Genomic DNA, 20,028 nt, shown 5'->3' with positions numbered 1-20,028 from the left:
CCATATTATTTATTGTCACCAGTCAAATAAAGCTTAAACTGTACGTCGACTGCGTTAGTGTTTTTTTTCTTCTCTTTGTCTGTTGTTGCCGATTCTGGATTCGGATGGTTGCTTTTTGGATTACAACCCATATACAGCAAAACTCGGTTATAACGAAGTCACTGGGACCTAAGAAATTACTTCGTTATATCGGTAATTCGTTATAACCGTTTAAGAAATTCATTAAATTTACATAGCTGGGGATCCAAGATGACTTCTCTATATCCGTAAATTCGCAATATCCGTGTTCGTACTAAACAAGTTTTACTGTACCATGTTAAATACCATGGGTTTCTTATTTTATGCGAGTACTTAATTTGCGATTCAACCATTTTGCATCAAATCACCAAAAAAAAAAATTGTGAATGCCAAATTTTTTCATTATCAATGATAGTTTCATTCAGTTTACATCTGTCTAAAAGATAAAAGTGAGATTTACAAAATCCAGGACACATTTATTAATTCCTCGCATTTAATAACGAATTTATAGTAACATAATTATTGTCTGGGTTTGAGGGCAACATATGATTTGTGGACATACCCAGTCCATAACTGGAACACTATTCAATTTGAATATTTTGAAACTATGATTATATTTTGAATATGAAAATATTACTGGTACATAACGTACTTAAAATTAAACAATTAATAATATATATCTCTTCACATTAAAAAAAACATTCTTCCTAAAAACATTTTATTAGAAGAATGACAAAAGCTGCACTCAATGTCATGTACATGATTAAAATTTATAAATATTAATAATTTTTTAATTTTTCAGGATATTTATCGGTTACTAAATCTGAATGGTATAACTTTTTAAAACACTAGCACAATTCTGTAAAATATGTTTCTTTCTTGATTAATAATAATAATGTAATTTCACTCGTCTAACACTTGCAGTTTCGCCTTGTAACGAATTCGCCAAAACACAGTTGTCTTTAAAAGAGAAATAATTTGAGACATTTGAATTCACCCAGAGGCGAAATTATAATGGGGCAAACATTTCCCTGTAATCCGTACTACATGTAAAGCATTTTTGAAGATTTGATGTATCTTGTTTCGTAAAGAAGAACTATAAATAGCCTTGGCGGATTTTCATTAAGACATTATGAAAAAAGAAAATTAGTATTAATACTAACTTGCATATTATATGCTAATCAGATAACTACATGGTAAATTTCCACTGTCTAAACAAAGACTTATGGAGAAAAATATTGATACTAATTTACATAAGTTATGCTAATTAGATAACTAGTCATGGTTTGTAATAATTTTTTTCATTCAATCAAAAGCTGCTTTACATCCTCCGAGGTTCTGGCTGCCTTTCACAATTGCGTTAAATTTTGGTCTCTTCTTTAGTTCATCTCCTTTACTCAACACAACTTGATTGGAAATCCCAGGAGTTCTAAAAATAAAAGAGGGAGTTATTGATAACCGCTTAGAGTTAATGAACGATGTGCGTAGCAATTTGAGCAATTTAGAGCAAATCTAAAAATTATTATGTGTGTCAAAGTTTGAATTTTCCAGTAACCACTATGATCCAAATAATGAAAGAATTTTTTTTTTAATATTTCACTATATAATATAAGTTTTCTTCTAGATACTTTAAATATAATATATTTTAACTTGTGAAAGAAATAAAATATGATAAAATTTAATCAAATCAGATTCTCTTCAGTTACAAGTTGCAATACAAGTACTGTATATTCCTTATGTTATGCTAGTACCTACTTAGTTTCCAGATAATTTCCATTAAATTTAAATTACATTCACTGAACAATTTGAAGAAAGGAGGATTGAGCGTATAAATACAATGAAAACATATGGCAGGACCGGGAATCGAACCAAGGACCCTTGCAACTCTATCAGGAGCTCTACCACTGAGCCATCATGCTGATATCCATGGTCCATTTAACCCAAACTACTACAAATTTTTACAATTTCATATAGATCACAGCAATCTGAAAATTTAAAATCCCCAAGGAGTGATTCTAACGATCTTGCACAGATATTAAATCTTTGTGTTTAATGAGTAAACTACAGCGACTGTCCATTTTTACGTACGCCATTAGGATATCAATCGTTCTCTCTGTATCCTTGGCCTTCTTGTGACCTTTCCCCAAAACGAGACACTCGATGTCATGACACTAAAAATAGAAGTCGGGAAAATTAAAACTTATCGTAGATGTCAACAAAGAAAACAAAACATTGGCAATGGGGAATTAAAATTTCTGCTGCAAAATATCACCAATCTTTGAGCACCAAGTGATGTGCAAATTGTGTAGATATAGGAATAAACACCTTTTTGTAAGTTTTCAGGGCTTTAGGGATATTGCCCTGGGACAGGTGTATGGAGGCCATCATTTTGTATGTGTCCGAAACATTTTCTGAGTAGTCACCATAAACTTCGCATTTATCTTTCACACTGGAGGAGAGAAGGCTGAGTGCTTCCTGTAAAATCAAATGAATAGAAAAATGATAAATGAGTTGAAATTTTACAGTATTTCTGATATTTTTAATTCTGTGCTCCCTCTCACCCCCCCCCCCCCCCCCCCCAACAAAAAAAACAAACAAACTACATGGTGGGGTACAAAAGATAGATAAATGAGTTGAAATTTTACGGTTATTTCTGACAATTTTAATTCTGTGCTCCCTCTCACCCCCCCCCCCCCCCCCCCCAACAAAAAAAATAAACCACATGGTGGGGTACTGGGTACATGAGAACAATTTGAAAACTCTTTTATTCTCAGTAAAATTATCAAACCATATCTAAAACTTTTATTTTTAAACTGACCAATCAGAGAAGAGATTATTATGCATAGTACTTGCAAAAAAATTGAATAAAACAAACCAAACCTAAAAATGTTCTAAATGAGCATTATTTAAACTGACCAACCAGAAATGAGATTACAATTAAATAACTTACAGCGTTCCTGTCCGTTCTGATGTAGAGCCGCGCTAGCTCGTCCTGTACCAACAGTGTCTGTTTGTGGTGCGGACCGTGAATCATTTGGCAAGTCGCCAGACTTTCATTCATGTATTTTTCAGCAGCAGCTGCAAATTTTATAATGAGAAAAATATTTTATTTTTCAATAAATGTGAAATTGTCAGTACCCTTTAAAGGTTTGTAGATCTGCATTTTAAACTCCGAATTATACAAATGTTGACTGGGGTTGAAGGCAATGTTGGTCATGTTAGCCCCCAAGGAAAAAAAAATATTGTCCAACAAAAAACAAAGGAGTTTGTAAAATTGGACTCTTATTTTCTTTAAATTAATCTCCTTTATGTTGATAAAGTCTTCTACCCTATGTTGGTGGCTGTCATTTTTTATCTTAAAAGTTTCTCCCTTATGTTGAGTTTGTTCTCTCTATATTAAAAGTCATCTCCCCTATAATTCTAAATCAAGAGTCATCTCCCCCTTGATGCTAAATCAAGAGTCATCTCCCCTTGATTCTAAATCAAGAGTTATCTCCCTTATGTTGGGGGTGTACCACATTAACAACAGTACTGAGTCCTTCACCTTCACCATCTTCATCCCCTGTACTACTGTATGCCTGGGCCAGGGCCAAGGAGGTGTCAATCAACTGGGCGTGGCCATCCTTGTAACTATAGCAACACAAATTAACAAAATCAAATGTACAATTATTACATCAATTTTAAATAATGGTTTTACGATAAAAGTTAAAAGGGCTGTTGCTCTGCATTACTGGTATTCAATCAGTCCATTTCAACAAAATTTTTGAAAATTGTTTTTTTATAGACATAGATTAAAACATGTAAAATCTATTGGGTAAAATTAAAATAAGACTGGAATTAATATGTTCTCCTATGATATTCTGTACAAGCAATGCAAGTCAATCTCATACAAATTAAATTTATATTGACATGATATACCTTTTTATTCTTGCCAATTTGAACAAAAATAATGGATGCATGAAAAATATTTTCACAAATCTCTATATAGCAGTAAAATCAGAATATCTTGATGTATTCTGTTGAGTTATGTTTGTACCCATACTTTCAATTACAAATCATGGTTATTCATGATGGTTTCTTATTTCTACAACTAGTACTCATAAGGATGGGGGTGGGTCCAATGGGTGGAGGAGAGAGGCTTGTCTATAGATCTACTTACTGTGAGCCAGCGATGGAATGTGCCTGAAGAAACATGTCTATGGCTCTCTCATGATTTGCGTATCTTCCTTTACTCTGTTCCAAGTTTCTCGGTCAAGGATTATACATCAACTATCACATATTAAAATGCTTAAATGGAGAGAGAGATGAGAGGAAGACAGTCAGACAGACAGAATTAGCAGCATTAAAGTCTGTGGTTCAAAACAAAAGAAATAATGACATAAACTGTGTGTATTGAGCAAAAAGAGACATACAACTACATTGTAATTATTCTTTTATCAACACAACTTAATCCTTTTATAAATTACCATTTCTTGACAAATTACTATCCAAGTATGTAATGTAGCAACTATAAATGTTGCATGAAAATTTTTGACATCCTATGTCATGAAATAAAAAATTGTGTAAATTTAGACACATGGTGGAGTTCAAAGTTTAGAGGTCAAAGGATATTTTTCCACACTCCTGATACACAGGGATCAGAAGGATGGAGTCGTCGCCATAGCGATCCTCCATCAGCTTCAAGAGTTTGTCATACTGAGACGAAGCCAATGCATACTTCTTCTGTTTCCATTGTAATCTGCATGCAAAAACAAAAAGTGTTAAATAATTAAAGCCATTATTTATAATATTTTATTGGAATCTAATAAAATATTATATTTTTAATTAGATACATTGTCTTTCAATTTGGAAATCCATGTTTTGGAGCTATTTTATATACTGTTAAATGATCAGAAAATAAATATTTTTTTTATTAAAATAAAATCCATTTCATTTCATTTGATGTTTTCATACATTATATATGAAATGAATTTTTATATTTTTTCTTCAACCGTAACATATTGCTAATTAAAGTGAGTCGCCACAAATTCTTAAAGTCTTTGGTAGTAATTTCTGGAAAACAAAATAATAAGAGGATCTGAAAAAATCAGAATTGCATAATCTCTCTTTTTAGCGCCATAAATTTCCCATGATACCTTGCAGTGGCTTGCGTGAGCTTGATCTCGTAATCATCCAGCTGGTTGTCGTCCACACAGGACAGCTTGTTCAGCTCGCCGATCACTTTTTCCGTCTTGGCCAACATCTGATCTGCTTCGTTGTACTTCTTTAACGCGGCCAGAGCCCGGCCCTGAATGTAGTAGATCTTGAACAGAACGTCGTAGATGTCCGCTTTCTCCTGGTCCGTCGTGTAGCTAGTCACTGAATTCAACATAATGGATTTGGCATTTTCTGTGTGGTATTCTGCCTGTACTGCATAACCTGAAATAGATAAAATGGAAATTTTCATCAATTACTACACCCTATATGGAATTAAGGAATTACCCAAAGTTTCCTTATATGGAATTAAGGAATTACCCAAAGATGCGGTACTTTTTACCTACTTGCTAGCAGAATTTATATTTCTAAAATTTTGGTGTCAAAGGATAGTTTTACTGAATGAAAGACTCCTTTAAAAAATTGTACATTGTTTGAACCTTAGATTTGAATGGTAAATTCTGGGGGGATATTAATTCTTTGAATATTTATCTCACACATTCGATGGGTAGTTGGGTACATTTTCTTTTTATTGACTACTTTATTACTAATACATTGCACAAGAACTTTTCTATAGTATATCAATAAAAATACAAAACAATGTCCAATGATTCCACTTTGGAATAAATTTTGAAAACATAAATTGTGACTTGGAAGGAAAGTGATCAATATCCAGAAGTGTCCTAAATTTTTTATTGTAGTTTTTAGCAGCTGCTTTTCTTTCTTTTTTTTTTTTTTTTTTTTTTATTCATTTTAAATACAAATACATCTATACCATCATTCACACCACACCACTCCCACACAGATTGGGAAAGTAAATATAAAAATAATAATACAATAATGATAGGGTCTTACTACACATTATGCCACGTCAAAGAGGCATACCCATCTTGACCATTTCTTTTGGTAAAATCTATTTTCCAACATTAGTTTCTCTAAAGAATAGTAATTTTGTAAATATTTCACAATATTCTCAAATGCAATATTAGCAGATTTTCTGGATTGACTAAAGATATGTCTCTTAACTAACATGATAATTAGGTTTATAGCTAAGTATTTCTTTTCTGGAACACCAAAAATAACAGTTTTGGCATCAAATACAATTCTTTCACCAGACTTTCTAAAAATCCAATCAGACATTAATAACCATATCTGAAAAATAGATGGACAGTAAAAGAAGAGATGTGTAATTGTTTCTGGTTCTAAAAAACATATTGAACATAGTGGGGAATTTTTAATTTTACACATGTGTAGTATTTTGTTAGTACCTAGTATTCTGTGGATAATTCTATAGTTAAACCATATCAGTCCTGAATCTTTTGTGGCAGATCTAGGGTTTGAATAAGCCTGTTTCCAGTTAAAATCTAGAGGTAAATTTAAATTGAAGGCCCATTTGTTTTCACAAATAGGTTTATGATTAGATTTTACCATCAAGTGATCATAGATATTCCGTGCTCCTTTTTTACACAAGCAAAGTATTTTGATAGATTCAGGTTGGTATGGTTTGATTATTACTTGATGTGAAAACTGCTTAACATTTGGCCAAGCACAAATAATTGCACGTTTCAAACCTTCGTAAGTAGTAAATGGAATCTTAACTGGATATTCATTAGTGATTCTCTCATAACTAATGAATTCACCTTGAGTATCAAATAAATCATGAACAATATGAAATCCTTTCTCATAAAGAGCCTTACAAAATACATATTTATTTTGAATCTTTACTTTATTATTGTACCATAGTGGCTCAAGCATGATATTGATATTATCAGTCTCTATACTTTCTAAAAAATCACATAAATAAAATAAGGTTTCTTTCCAAAAATTATTTCGAGTGGCTTTTGCCCTCTGTCTACAATATTCAGGTCCAAACTGACATAGTTTATAAGTATGACACCCAGTTATTTCAGAAAAAATACTTATCCAGCTTGAGTTAGTTGTTAAAAGTCTCCTAATCCATGTTAGTTTAAGAGACTTAATAAATATTTCAACATTTGTCATTCTGCATCCCCCTTTTTCATAATTTAATTGCAATGTTTTTCGAGATATTTTGTCTATTTTATTTCCCCAAATAAAATTATACAGTGTTTTTTCAAATTGCCGTATCCATTGAGTACTTGGTTTTGGAAGAGAGGTAAACAAATGTGTGAATTTTGATAAAAGTAAACTTTTAACAACTGTAATTTTTCCCAATGTTGAAATATTTCTTTTTAACCAGTGGTTAATTTCTTTCTGAACTAGTTTTAGTTTATTATCAAAATTCAGTTGTTCCATGTTTTTTAGGTTCGCAGTATATGTTACTCCGAGAATTGTAAAAGGTTCTGTCGTCCATTGTAAACCAGTATCACTGCAAATTGTATTCGAATTAATTTTTGAGCCAATCCAGACTGCTTTTGTTTTGGAAATGTTGGGTTAGAGTCCAGAGAATTTTGAAAACTGCTTTTCTTTCTAATAGGCAAAGTTCAAAACAGTTAAAATTAAATTAAATGTGGATGACAAAGCAGAGCCCATCTGACACTTACTTTTCAGATCCAGATAGGCTTCTGCCAGATTGGCATGACAACGAGCCAGCTTCCAGTGTCCGGCTCCATGCAGAATCCGATTCAGAGCCAGACATTTGGTAAGCTCTGTGATGACTTTATCCACCTGTAATAATCCATTCATCTGTTTACGGTACTGTAAGGTATGTGATGGTTCAGAGAACTGTTTACAGTACGGTAAAGTATGTGATAGTTCAGAGAATTGTTTACAGTATTGTAAAGTACAATGTATGTGATTCTAAAGGTAAAAATTGATATATCAAACATTGCTATCTTGAATACAATCAAATACAGCAAGATCTTCCTATCAGTGTTTTCCACATGGAAAAAATCTGTACAGAAAACAATTACCGATATTTTCATCTCCGAGTCTGTAAAGATAAATTTTGAGAATAAACTAACCTTGCCATTTTCTGTAAATCTCACTACTTTCTTTTCAGCAACTTTAAGTTTCTTGTCAGGGGGTGTCATGTCAATTTTGGAGCGGCCATTTTTGCGAGGGGATCGTTGTGACATTCTCTGACTTCTGTGTGTGGGAACGACGGACTCATCGTCACTTTCATTATCTTCCGAGGCAGACCTTAAGATCAATGTAATTATGAGATGATTAAGAGAGTTGGTTATCTAACAAAAAGTAGCAAGTTAACAATTTGAACTTAACAAGCATTACCAAACAAACTCTGCTGATAATCAATAAATTTAGCAAAATTTTTCATTTCACCTCTAAAAACACTTTCAAGAAAAGAATATACTAATTCACGTAACTGTATACACAGATGCATGTATTTTCACCCAAGGTAATCTTTCTCTATCGCGATTACAAAAGATTTTGCCTGATTTTAAACTTGCAGCTCCTTTCTAAGTTATGTTTTAAATTCACCCTCTGGCAATTTGATTAAATGACTGGAAAGATTTATGTGTGTAGAGTTATCGCCTTACCATCCATCATCTTCAGAGTATTCATCAGAGTCGTTATGATGTCGTCGAGGCGACCTTGAGGAGCCTGGGGTCCTGCTTCGACCTTTGACCTCTACAACCATTGGACCACCCACACCAATCCCGAACTCTTCCTCATCAGACATTCTTTAATTCTTCAGTTTGTATGAAATACCTAAATTTTATAATTATTCATAGAAATTAGGAGTTTACTTTGAAGTAATGAATGAAAAAGAAAGAAAATTGTACTTAATCAAAATACTGTTGGTAGTAGTATGAGTGTTTGGTAGCCCAAAGATCTACTCTATGGGTTTGTGTTAGTTGAAAAGAATTAAATGTATTTATAGGGGGGATGTCAATAATAAGCAATATTCACATTTTCCAAAGTCTTTGTCTGCAATAACCTTTGGGCTTTTTTGGATTTGATCATCCCTATCTTATTTGATCACGCCCCGCCGTCACCAACTTTCCTCAAGTCAATACCTGGCTACAAATCTGAGGTTTGACCTCAAATTTATGTACTTTTCTTTAAAGGATTTGAGTTGAGGAACAAGTTGAGGAATTTGAAAAATTTGGTGACGATGGAGCCACCTCATATTACTCAGAGAATTATTCCTTACATAAATCTAAGTCAAAGGGTGTGTGTGTTCTCATCAGCTTCCCTGTTATTCTGCCTTAGAGAAGAAGACAGTCAATGTGATAAAAACAGATCTTTGATGATCAATACATGTATTACATCTGAGCTACAAATCCCTAACCAGCTAGGAGCATTGAGAATCTGATTTTGATCGGATTGAATGAACAGGAATAGACTTCATCTATCCTAGTAAACCCTCATATTTTGTTTCTGCAAAGTGTTTTAATGTTGGAACTATATATGCAGATCTTAATTATACAGTTTGTGCTTCAACTAATGATTTTACTCATGAATTTATGATGCAGATATGATATCAAAATGATTCTCAGACGCATCTGCACGCTTTCTACCCAAAGCTCACTAATGAGAACACCCACTCTTGTATGAGTCGCACGCCATCAAAACCATCATAATACATGACTTACACTGTAGGATTTAAAATATTAATGCACTCTTATAGTCCCCAGTCTTGGTACTAGCGTAAGGACATTTGGTTTCCCTTTCATAACATATAAAAACTTATCAATCATCTTACTTCCATTTACACCACAATTTTATAATGAAGGATACTCAGACATATGTCATGGCAAGCACCTGCTTTCATCATTTGCAAGTTCAGCATCTTCAAATCACACCATAAACGCGTGAAATAATTTCAGATAAATTATCAAAAACAATCTGTGAGTGATTAACTGTACCTAGAAGTGTGCTTTCTTGCTCAAAACCGGTGTATTTTCTAAAAGTGCTGCTTAGCAATATATTTGTTTATCTTCTTCTCCGCCATTTTGAATAAAAAGATACATTGTACTTAGAATTGATGAAGGTATTGATTATGCACAAGAATTTGAAAGTATTTTTACCTTTAAAATATCTAAGATCTTGACAAAAAATATTTAATTTTAGTCCTAATGTTTTACCTATTTAAGCGACAGAAAACGTGTTTTTCTACCGAGACATTTACTGTATGACTTATCTAATTGATGGATAGCAACAAACATGGCGAACACCGGTCTCTCACAACTGGTAACTTTTCTTTTTCATTTTCCTGTCTGTTTTTTGTGTCTTCAAATGAGTCATATGATATCATCGAGTGGACCTTTCCATCAATTTTTTCACAGAAAAACAGCATTTATAATATTGCTCATAATTGCAGCAAAAATTGTTAAAAAGTACAGTACAGCTACTGTCTTCTGTAATAACAAAATGTTTATTTATTTTTAGTTTGAGTAGTTTTATTGTTATAGTCAAAGATATGAATGCATGTAATACATGTGCTTATATGATTTAGTCATATGATTTAGTCAGGAATCATTCCATATTGCAACCATTTGACCATTTACATGAGGAAGAGTAGCATTAATAGATGAAAGCATTGTCTTTAATCAGGAATCCCAATTATAGCCCTTGTATCATACAATGTCATAAGTCAAGTGCTTTAACACTGCATCAACATCCATTGCCAAGTCATTTGTGAAACCAGAGACATAAATAACAGAGATTGGCAGCTGATCGAAATCTCGCGAAATCCCGCGGTTCCTATTGTAAAGTGTTCCCAGTTTAAATCAGTATATCTTTCTAATAAACAGTTATATTAAAATATAAACAGCTAAAACCTATTACCAAAACATTCAAAATATTATACTTTCATGAGTTTATGTCATATAAACAATATTAAAAGAGGAGTTTCAGGAGGCAGTTTGCTACCCATCGTCCGAGATTTCGCCAAAGTTTTAAAGCAGGCCAATATATTTTCTATATATTAATCTTATTTTTAAATTTTTTGTTTCAAAAATGTCTAGAACCTATGCACACTTTCATTAAAACAATATACTTTTGGTTTAAGATCATTATCTCAGTTCACTAAAATGTAGTTCTCAAAGTAAGGTTGGTCCATTTTTCAACAACAAAACACGCTAATGGCGGAGTAGCCAATCTCTGTTATTTATGTCTCTGGTGAAACTGAATCATTCAATCAAAACTAAAAGTATGTAAAAGTAGACTTGAGATCTGAGAGATTAAGCGCCTGCAGCATGTGTTGTGGGTTAATTTGTAACAGGATTGGGGCAATGAATACCACAGGAGTCGGCAATCTTATCAATAAAAAATACCTAATTCGCCGATATAGAGCTTTAGGGGTTGAATTATCCGAAGTTTAGGACAGAGTTAAGTTGTTTGACGCTAGTTCTCTTGATTGTTATTGATTTAATCGCCAGTTCAAAGCAAATATCGGCGCGACAGCATATTTGTGAAAAATCGCGTTGCATTCCTATTCGCTTCGCTCACTTTGTGAGCGAAGCTCATGGCTTGGTTTTTACTTACTTTGACTCTAGGTATTATTTATTGATAAGATTGCCGACTCCTGTGTGAATACTGATCAGACCGAGATTCGAACCCAGGTCTCCTTAATCTCTAGTTAGATGTTCTACCTACTGAGATATCTGGCACCAGGCTGCAATTGAACCAGTCTGTCGATTCTTCCCCCTTAAATGATTAAGTTCCCACTGGCAGGAGATAACCTGTCAGTTTCAGGGGCTGACACTGTAATAGGATGGGAAAAATAATTATTGACAAGACTTGGATTTGAACCATGACCCTTTGAATCTCTAGTCAGGTGCTCTCCTAACTGATATGATAGCTGTTTTCAGCTGTCTAATGCTTGCAATTAAACTTGTTTGTCTCACAGGTTTATTTCCTGGTTAATTCATGGATTTTTGTTCTCTTCAAAATTTTGGCTCCTATGATGTAACATGTACACAAGATTGAGACTTCTTACATTCAACTGAGTGAAATTTGGAAACTAATAGTATATAATTAAGCTGAGCTATAGGTTCATAATATAATTTTAATTCAATACACTTTCAATTTGTGTTTCAAGATACATTTTTGTCTTTTCTTGCAGTACTCGATAATATTCAAACAGGAAAATGGTGAGTTATTTCCTTGAAACTAATCTAAAAGCTGATAAATGAAAAATGATTCTTCGATTTATAACAGATTATAGCAGATTTTACAGATAATTTGAATATTTGCCTTATCTTTTTATACAAAGCTCTCCTTCTCAAGGATTTTGATCAATTTTTTTTCAAAATGGCCAAGCAATTCTATTCAAGTTATTAAATGCATTTTTTATTTGTTGTTGTTGTAAGCTCATGAGGACAGTATCTGGAGCTGTGCATGGCAGCAGAGTGATAGAGACCGGTCAGAAAACATCATCACTGGGGGCATCGATGACCTCGTCAAAGTCTGGAAATGGTGAGGAGGAAAATGGCATTATGTCCTTGTATTGTGATAATATTATTGCTTGTAACTTAAGTTAGAAATGGTAGCCCCAATTTCAGTTTGGCCTCTTTCGGACTCGTTGTCAGCAGGCAGATTTAAGACTGGACAAATTTAAAAACAATATTGAAATCGCTGTATTGATTAGAAAGAATAAAAGAATATCAATCAAAAGCTGTGTCTGGGCAAACTCAAGACTGAGTTAAAGCATTTGCAAGTATAGAAGGGCCCAAAAAAAAACATGGGGCAAAATAACAATGTATACAGAATTTATAGACTGATATTTACCCACATGTATACAGTGAGACACATATTTTATAATCAGAAGTTGATTTTTATGTGCTTGCATAGTAACCAGGATTTTAAATAAAAGATTGAGAAATATAAGAACTTTTTTTGATCCAATGTTTAGCAGGGGTAGAAACTCCCAAAATATACAACTTGCAAATAGGGAGTTCCAAAAAATGAAATTGATTTCACCAGGTTACACGCAATTTTAGAATGTTAGCTTTATTTACCAAAAAATCTACAGCACTATTATCCATTGATATCTGTGTGTTGTGGACGTCTAATGATATCTATTGATATCTGATAATATCTGTGTGTATTACAGGACAGGAGAAAAGCTGGAGCTCAGACATGTCCTTGAAGGTCATCAACTCGGGGTCGTTTCCGTGGATATGAACCTGAGTGGCACATGTAAGATTGTTTTAAAGTTAAGCTCCTGGTAAAGAGAAAAATATCAAAGTCAAAGTCAAAGTCAAATACATAAATGATCAAATTGATAGTTTATGAATCCATAGATTTTTTATAAAGAAGTTTAAAATGATAGTTGTGATTTTGATACCAAATGTTACTGGTTCCAGTTCATTGGAATTCAATCTCCAAAGTGTCATCATGATGCTAAACAGAATCAAATACAGGACAGCACATTAGCTGTTCCCAATAACGCTCAGTATTGTTATCCTGGATGATGAAAAAAAAAATATTGTATTTTGAAACCCTGTCAATAACTTCAATACTTTGATTCCCCAAATTCAGGACAACGTTTAGGGGTATGATACAGATATGTAGTTTTGACATATATTTAAAAAAAAAATTCAATTTGAAAACCCTGACAGTAATCTCAGTACATTGATTCGCCAAAGTTGGAACAATGTTGAGGGATATGAAGTATGAAGTTGTGTAAAATGTACATTTGTGTTACTTGGATTGTTTCAGTGGCGGCCTCCAGTAGTCTGGACAGTCACGTCAGGGTGTGGGACGTGGACACGGGTAAATGTATCAAAAGTATGGAGGCTGGACCAGGTAAGTCATCACAGAAAGTATACGTACAGAAAAACACTCTTATAACAAAGTGCCAGGAACAGGAGATTTTTCTTTGCTATCAACATAATTCATTGTATCCATCAAATTTACAACATGTAATAAAGTCCCAGGGAATGAAAATCACTTTGTCAAATGTCAATTTATTATAAGCGTGTTCACTATAACCATGTTTTATTGTACCTGTTTGGTATTAAATAAGTTATTTTAGACATATAGAGGGGAAATTTATATAAAGTAAAAATTATAGCTTATGTAACGATAGATCTTTCCTCTGTTTTATATTGGCATTTGCAGTCTTCAAACTTTTTTGCAATAAATCAACGAATATTTACCTAGGGTTCTCAAAGGTCGACAAGGTCTTGTAAAATTTACTGGTTCAAAGTCAAAGAGAGTGAGCTAGAGTTTAGCATTTGTTTCAGTGGGGGATTTTCATTACTGTTATAACATTTTTTAATGTTGACTTTTTGATAGAAGAGATAAAGTTTCTTTTTAGTGTTTCAAAATTCTTTGGTCTTGCATCTTGTTGGCACCAGGGAACTGTAAGTGATGACTTTTTCTTTGCAGTGGATGCCTGGACAATCAGCTTTTCACCAGACTCCCGATTTTTAGCAACAGGAAGCCACAGCGGAAAAATCAACCTGTTTGGGGTGGAGTCAGGACGTAAAGAAGAATCTCTGGACATCAGGGGAGGCTTCACTCTAAGTATTGCTTATGTAAGCATCTCATTGCTGAAGTTCAGGTCTCAGACAAAGGCAAACTCTGTCTGCATTCTCTATCTGTTTGTTTTCATTGTTTTCTCTCTATCTGTTATCATTCCGTTTTCTCTCTCTATCAGTTTCCTCTATTTGTTTGTTTCTCTCGATCTCTGTTCTCTATCTGTTTTCATTCTGTTTTCATTCTGTTTTCTTTCTCGATCAGTGTTTCTCAAAATTGTTTCATAACATGTATTGGTAAACTTATAAAGATGATGTTTGAATTTTTTCCCCCTTCTTTCATTGAGTCTGCAGGGTTTACCCGGTACATGTATTTAATTTTGTCTTTATTCATATGAATTTTCTTTTCAATCAAGAGCCCTGATGGGAAATTAATTGCCTCTGGTGCTATAGACGGAATCATCAACATATTTGACACACAGACTGGTCGATTAATACATACTCTGGAAGGTAGGCATTAGATTATTGAATTATCCTCAGTTCAAGTCATACTAGATACATAATAAGAATATAACTCACTGTAATTTTCATCCATTCAGCAGTCACTAAATATTCTATTAAGTGATGCTTTTAATTGTTTAGAGTTTCTCTTAGTTCACAGCGACGTCATATTTTCAAATGACTGCTTAAATAACTGTAAACAAAAGAGAGATAATATTTGATTGGTGCAGAACTTTTGATCAGCCAATGAAAAAGTGGGTTAGGTTCTAAGTTAGTTAGATCATAGTCATTCCCTCCCTTCCTTGTCGCTAAAATTTAACTTATTAATATGATCTAACTGTTACATTTTCAAATATGAATCAATTTTAATAGATTGTGCAGTCTCTACAATTTGTAGAGACCTACACAAACTTTCCTTGATATGTCATTTTCTTAAAGAAACAATTATTTGAGGCTAAACTGTGTGTGCTGGAAAGTAGAAAGTTGAAGGGGTGATTTATAAAGTACCCATAGAATTAATGATGGTCACCTATAGAATGATTCCAAAGTAGGATGTAATGATATTAAAAGTTTCTGGTATAGAAAAAAAGTATCAGATTATTATTTTCAAACCTGTTTAACTATTTAAAAAGGTTTTTCAAAAAAAAAAACTCTCTCCTTATATGGATATTCAGTCTTTTATGTGTTTTTAGAAATTTGGAAATTTCACAACAGGGACACAAACTTCGTTTGTTGTTGATTTAATTGAATTTCAACAACAGGAACCAATTTCAACACTTTTAATTATAGTATTTACAATTGTTTTCTTATTTTCATATATCCATTGTTTTCAGTAAGTCCCCTGTTTTTAAAAAGATATATAATGTGTTTTGAAAATTATTGGGTGTAAATAGGAATCTTCCAATCCGAGTTTTGAACTGTTCATAATTTTTATAAACCGATCAAAGAGTTGTCTTTCTTGCAAGAAAAAATAACAATTAATCTTCCAACACAGACTTTGAACAGCTCACAATTAAAGGGTTGTCTTTCTTGGTGGATACTTTCATCCCTTAAACAGGAAAATGATTGTATCCTGAATATGATTTAAAGAGAGTTGTATTTCTTGCTGGACACCTTTATTGACTTGTTGAAAAATCAAATTGTAAGAGGGTTTATATAGGTTGTTTTTGTTTCCCAATCCATTTGAATATCAATAAACTATGTTTGAATTAAATTAAATGCATGTATTGTGGAATTAGTAGAATTTGTAATGGCTCAATTTTTGCATTTTCTAGGGCATTCTAAATAATTACAGCTCCATTTCCTCAATCATGTACTAAGTAGATATGCAAAATAACATCCCCACAAACAAGTAGAAAACAGTGCTAGCTGTAGTTATGTTTTTTGGAGAGAGAAAAATATGTCAGAATAGAAAAAAATCAGAAGGCTACATTTTCGCAGCTACACATGTAAAATTGCAACATATATTCTCAACATAAGTTTCGAGTAATATATGTTGAACATATGAATTTTTCACAGCATATGTTGGAAAAATATTGTTAACATGATTGTTTTAAAAAATATGTTAAACATATTATAATAGACTCAAAACATATGTTTAACATATATTTGTAGTAATCATATTTGAATCAACACATGATGAAATTTTTACCTGTGTATAGGTTAAGTACAGCAGTATGTGACTTTATGATTAAGAGGTGATTGAACCGGTTTATTCTAATCCAGGTCACGCTAAGCCGATCCGGTCACTGTGCTTCTCGCCGGATTCCCAGCTGTTAGTGACCGGCTCTGACGACAACCAGATCAAGATCTACGATGTGTGAGTGTTCTATACATTGTATGGCTGACCTTCATTTGTATTTAAGTCATCCACCTTTGTCTGTAAACTCTTGTGAAGGGAGAACTTTCATGTGTATTAAGATAATCCCCGTTTTCCTCAGTTATCCTTTTTTTGCAGTTTGTGTTTTTTCCATTGTATTCCATCATTTTAATTCATCATTCTTTAGTACTCTTCCAAATAAAGTTCAATTATGTTTTTTAACAAGTGAAAGTCATAGCCTTATTTTAAAAAATCTTAAAAAATACATTATCCTAGATTTTTATTCTGCTCTGAGATATTCTGGTAAAATTCCCAAAATATAATACAATGTTCCATAAAATGACACTTTATATTAGTTGTGTTTATTATTTTTATCTCTCGTAAAATATAGGCAGCATGCTAACTCAGTCGGAACCCTCTCTGGCCATGGATCCTGGATCCTCAGTGTGGATTTCTGTCCGGATAACACCCACTTTGTTTCCAGGTGTGTATTTGACAGGCTTTGTTCAAAAATTTGTATAATGCAAATTTTGGTCTTTTTTTAAATATGTCTGAAATTTTGCAAGACTTTATGGAATATGGAATGAAAACTGTTTACATTATGGTAGTTATATGCTCATTATAATTGGAAATAAAACCTTTAACTCAGGAAATGGAATGAAAAATTCTGGATTGAAATATTTGATTGATTGATTAACTGATTTTAATAAAAGTAAATCGTTTCTTGACCTACAGTTCCTCAGACAAGACGGTGAAGATCTGGAACGCTGGCAGCAGGCAGTGTGTACACACGTTCTACGATCACTCGGACCAGGTGAGGGTGTGAAGACAGAAGAAGGAAATCTCTCTTTCCATAAGACCTCTCTCTCTCTTTTCTCTCTCTTTCTCTCTGACCACAAAGGACCAAAGGAATTGTTTTTTTGTTTTTTATCACAGTTATAAGTGGAAGTATCACATTTTTCCTGTGTTCTGTATCATATTGTGTGCTCTACTCTAATTAAGTCCAAGATGTTTTGTTCTACAATCTATGTTTCACTCTTACAAACTCCCTATGTTCTGTTCTACAATCTATGTTCCACTCTTGTATGTTCTGTTCTACAATGTATGTTCCACTCTTGTATGTTCTGTTCTACAATCTATGTTCCACTCCTTGTTGGTTCTGTTCTACTCTTACAATGTCCTCATGTTCTGCTCTACTGTCTATAAGCCACTCTTAAATGCCCTTACTTTCTGTTCTATAGTATATGTTCTATCGTAACAGTTTTCTTATGTCTTATTCCACATTGTATGTTCTTCTCCTACAGTATCCTTATGTTCTTTCACAGTGTAGTTTCTACTCTATCAGTGTCCTTATGTTGTGTTCCATATTATATGTTCTACTTAAACATAGAACTTTTGTTCTGTTCCACAGGTATGGAGTGCCAAATACAACAGTGCAGGGTCTAAGATCGTGTCCGTGTCTGACGACCGGGCCATCCACATCTACGACTGTCCACCTGTGTGATGTCATCACCATTGTTACATCATCATCTTATTCATCATCAGACTTGTCATCTAAACCAAAAAAACTGTTGTTTCTTTCAAACTCCACATTTGGGTGTTTTTAATCACACAAAGCAATGTGTGTGTGTGAAATTTAAGGGAAAAAAATGTACAGACATTGAAAAAAAGCTTTTTTATGCTGATTTGTTGAAGTACTTTTACACATGATGAATTGTGGAATTGAATGTTGAGCCTTAGAAAAAGCCATGTCTTCGAAGAAGACATTTACTGCATTGTTATGTATACATATGAATCTTTATGAATTAAAACACCGTGATGTTATTTTTTATCTGTAAAAAGTACTGTATGATTTCTGAAATGAATATAATGACATTACATGTATTAGGAAAAATCCCATTCATACAAAATATTTTAGAAAACATATACATCGTTAAGATTTGTAATATTTGTTCATAAAAATGGGCAGATTTTCTGTGAACATATCAAATTATATTTTAAATAGATCATTCCTTATGAAAATGAACATTGAGGAAATAAAATTTAAAAAATAAAGTTACGCCTTTGTGTTGCACTTTTTTTTCCCTCAATTTTTAATATCTTCTCTACAAGGATTGGAGAGTATTGAGAAATTAGCATGTTGAAGAGTTTTTCTGCAATGCTTTTTTTTTTTAAAAATTCAGTAATTAAATATACACCGGATATTTATATGAGAAAAGAACATAATGAAAATTGGGCTTAAATGCTCTTCTGTCACAAAAAGAACTTAAGTAAATGTTTAAAGGTTAAAAGAGTTGAATATGCGGTAAGAAAAAAAATTAAAGAGCAGAAAAAATCTGCTGTAAGAAGTGGTTATATTATATAAAAATGATGAAGATTAGTTCATCTAATTTTAATTGCTAATTAGAAATACTAATATTTCTTAATTACCCTTGTCAGCAAAACACGCCGAGCTAACGAGGTGTAACCACATCACAGAGGAAATTCTAACGCGACTCGCACGAGTTGTCACCGAGGCATTCAAAATTAATAATTGTTTTAATGCTAACTGCAATGAAATAAAGGAAGACTCGGAGAATGAAAAATGCATATATGTATCTCATCCTTTCTTTTTTCGGGGGGGGGGGGGGGGGGGTATGCATTATTTTCTTTCCTGATAAAATCTCCTTAAATTTTAACGTAACTTTTAAAAGAACTGGAAAATAATATGACGTTTTGCTTTATTTTCAACGCCTTTTAAATCCATCTAATAATCTCAATTTCAATCACAACTTTTAAAAAACATGTTAATTATAAGTTAAAAGAAAGTCAATTTTGAGTTTAAATAATTTCTTAAAGCCATGACAAAAACTTCTTTCTTCGGGTAAAAATTAAAATACGTGTACATTAATCTTAATTTTTCGGAGATAATTTCTGAATTTTTATATTATGTGGATCCGATAGTCTAACTTTGCTGTAATTGAATGATGACTGATCAGAGCTTCTTTTGATTTGTGGGGTAGAGGGGGGGGGGGGGTTCTATCGTATCGAAATATCAACAGAGCTATTACAGAAGACTAAAACTCACTTTATGATTAAAAAGGTTTGACTAAAGGTTTATGGCTAAATTTGCCCCCGAAATACTGG

General features: G+C 33.0%; 2 protein-coding genes across 2 annotated transcripts; one reads left to right on the top strand and one right to left on the bottom strand.

Annotated features, from left to right (window-relative positions):
* Positions 1-866: 866 nt before the first annotated feature.
* Positions 867-10,155, bottom strand: LOC105335188 (tetratricopeptide repeat protein 23). The gene is made up of 12 exons (XM_066070164.1): positions 10,023-10,155; positions 8,691-8,862; positions 8,154-8,331; positions 7,734-7,857; positions 5,154-5,436; positions 4,630-4,756; positions 4,178-4,260; positions 3,563-3,648; positions 2,969-3,096; positions 2,344-2,493; positions 2,107-2,189; positions 867-1,447 (listed from the first exon to the last, which is right to left on the bottom strand). The coding sequence occupies exons 2-12, from the start codon at positions 8,831-8,833 to the stop codon at positions 1,324-1,326; spliced, it is 1,509 nt and encodes a 502-aa protein (XP_065926236.1). The 5' UTR covers positions 8,834-8,862; positions 10,023-10,155; the 3' UTR covers positions 867-1,323.
* Positions 10,156-10,216: 61 nt separating this feature from the next.
* LOC105335189 (superkiller complex protein 8) lies at positions 10,217-18,695 on the top strand. Its single transcript, XM_034465395.2, has 11 exons — positions 10,217-10,347; positions 12,224-12,251; positions 12,471-12,576; positions 13,214-13,299; positions 13,822-13,908; positions 14,494-14,642; positions 14,999-15,092; positions 16,809-16,902; positions 17,294-17,386; positions 17,638-17,716; positions 18,314-18,695. Exons 1-11 carry the CDS (start codon positions 10,321-10,323, stop codon positions 18,404-18,406), a joined length of 936 nt encoding a protein of 311 aa, XP_034321286.2. The 5' UTR covers positions 10,217-10,320; the 3' UTR covers positions 18,407-18,695.
* Positions 18,696-20,028: the final 1,333 nt, after the last annotated feature.

Source organism: Magallana gigas, chromosome 1, assembly GCF_963853765.1.
Source record: "Magallana gigas chromosome 1, xbMagGiga1.1, whole genome shotgun sequence".
Taxonomy (NCBI): Eukaryota; Metazoa; Mollusca; class Bivalvia; order Ostreida; family Ostreidae; genus Magallana; species Magallana gigas.
This window is presented reverse-complemented; position numbering and strand designations above follow the sequence as displayed.

What these genes read in the sequence shown, in the direction of transcription:
- LOC105335188 (XM_066070164.1), bottom strand. Translation starts at nt 8,833, where the DNA reads ATGTCTGATGAGGAAGAGTTCGGGATTGGTGTGGGTGGTCCAATGGTT. An exon ending in TACTCTGAAGATGATGGATG is followed by an intron (nt 8,332 to 8,690) that starts GTAAGGCGATAA and finishes ATTGATCTTAAG; the next exon opens with GTCTGCCTCGGAAGATAATG. An exon ending in CCCTGAAAACTTACAAAAAG is followed by an intron (nt 2,190 to 2,343) that starts GTGTTTATTCCT and finishes TTCTATTTTTAG; the next exon opens with TGTCATGACATCGAGTGTCT.
- LOC105335189 (XM_034465395.2), top strand. Translation starts at nt 10,321, where the DNA reads ATGGCGAACACCGGTCTCTCACAACTG. An exon ending in AAGTATGGAGGCTGGACCAG is followed by an intron (nt 13,909 to 14,493) that starts GTAAGTCATCAC and finishes TTTTCTTTGCAG; the next exon opens with TGGATGCCTGGACAATCAGC. An exon ending in CAGATCAAGATCTACGATGT is followed by an intron (nt 16,903 to 17,293) that starts GTGAGTGTTCTA and finishes CGTAAAATATAG; the next exon opens with GCAGCATGCTAACTCAGTCG.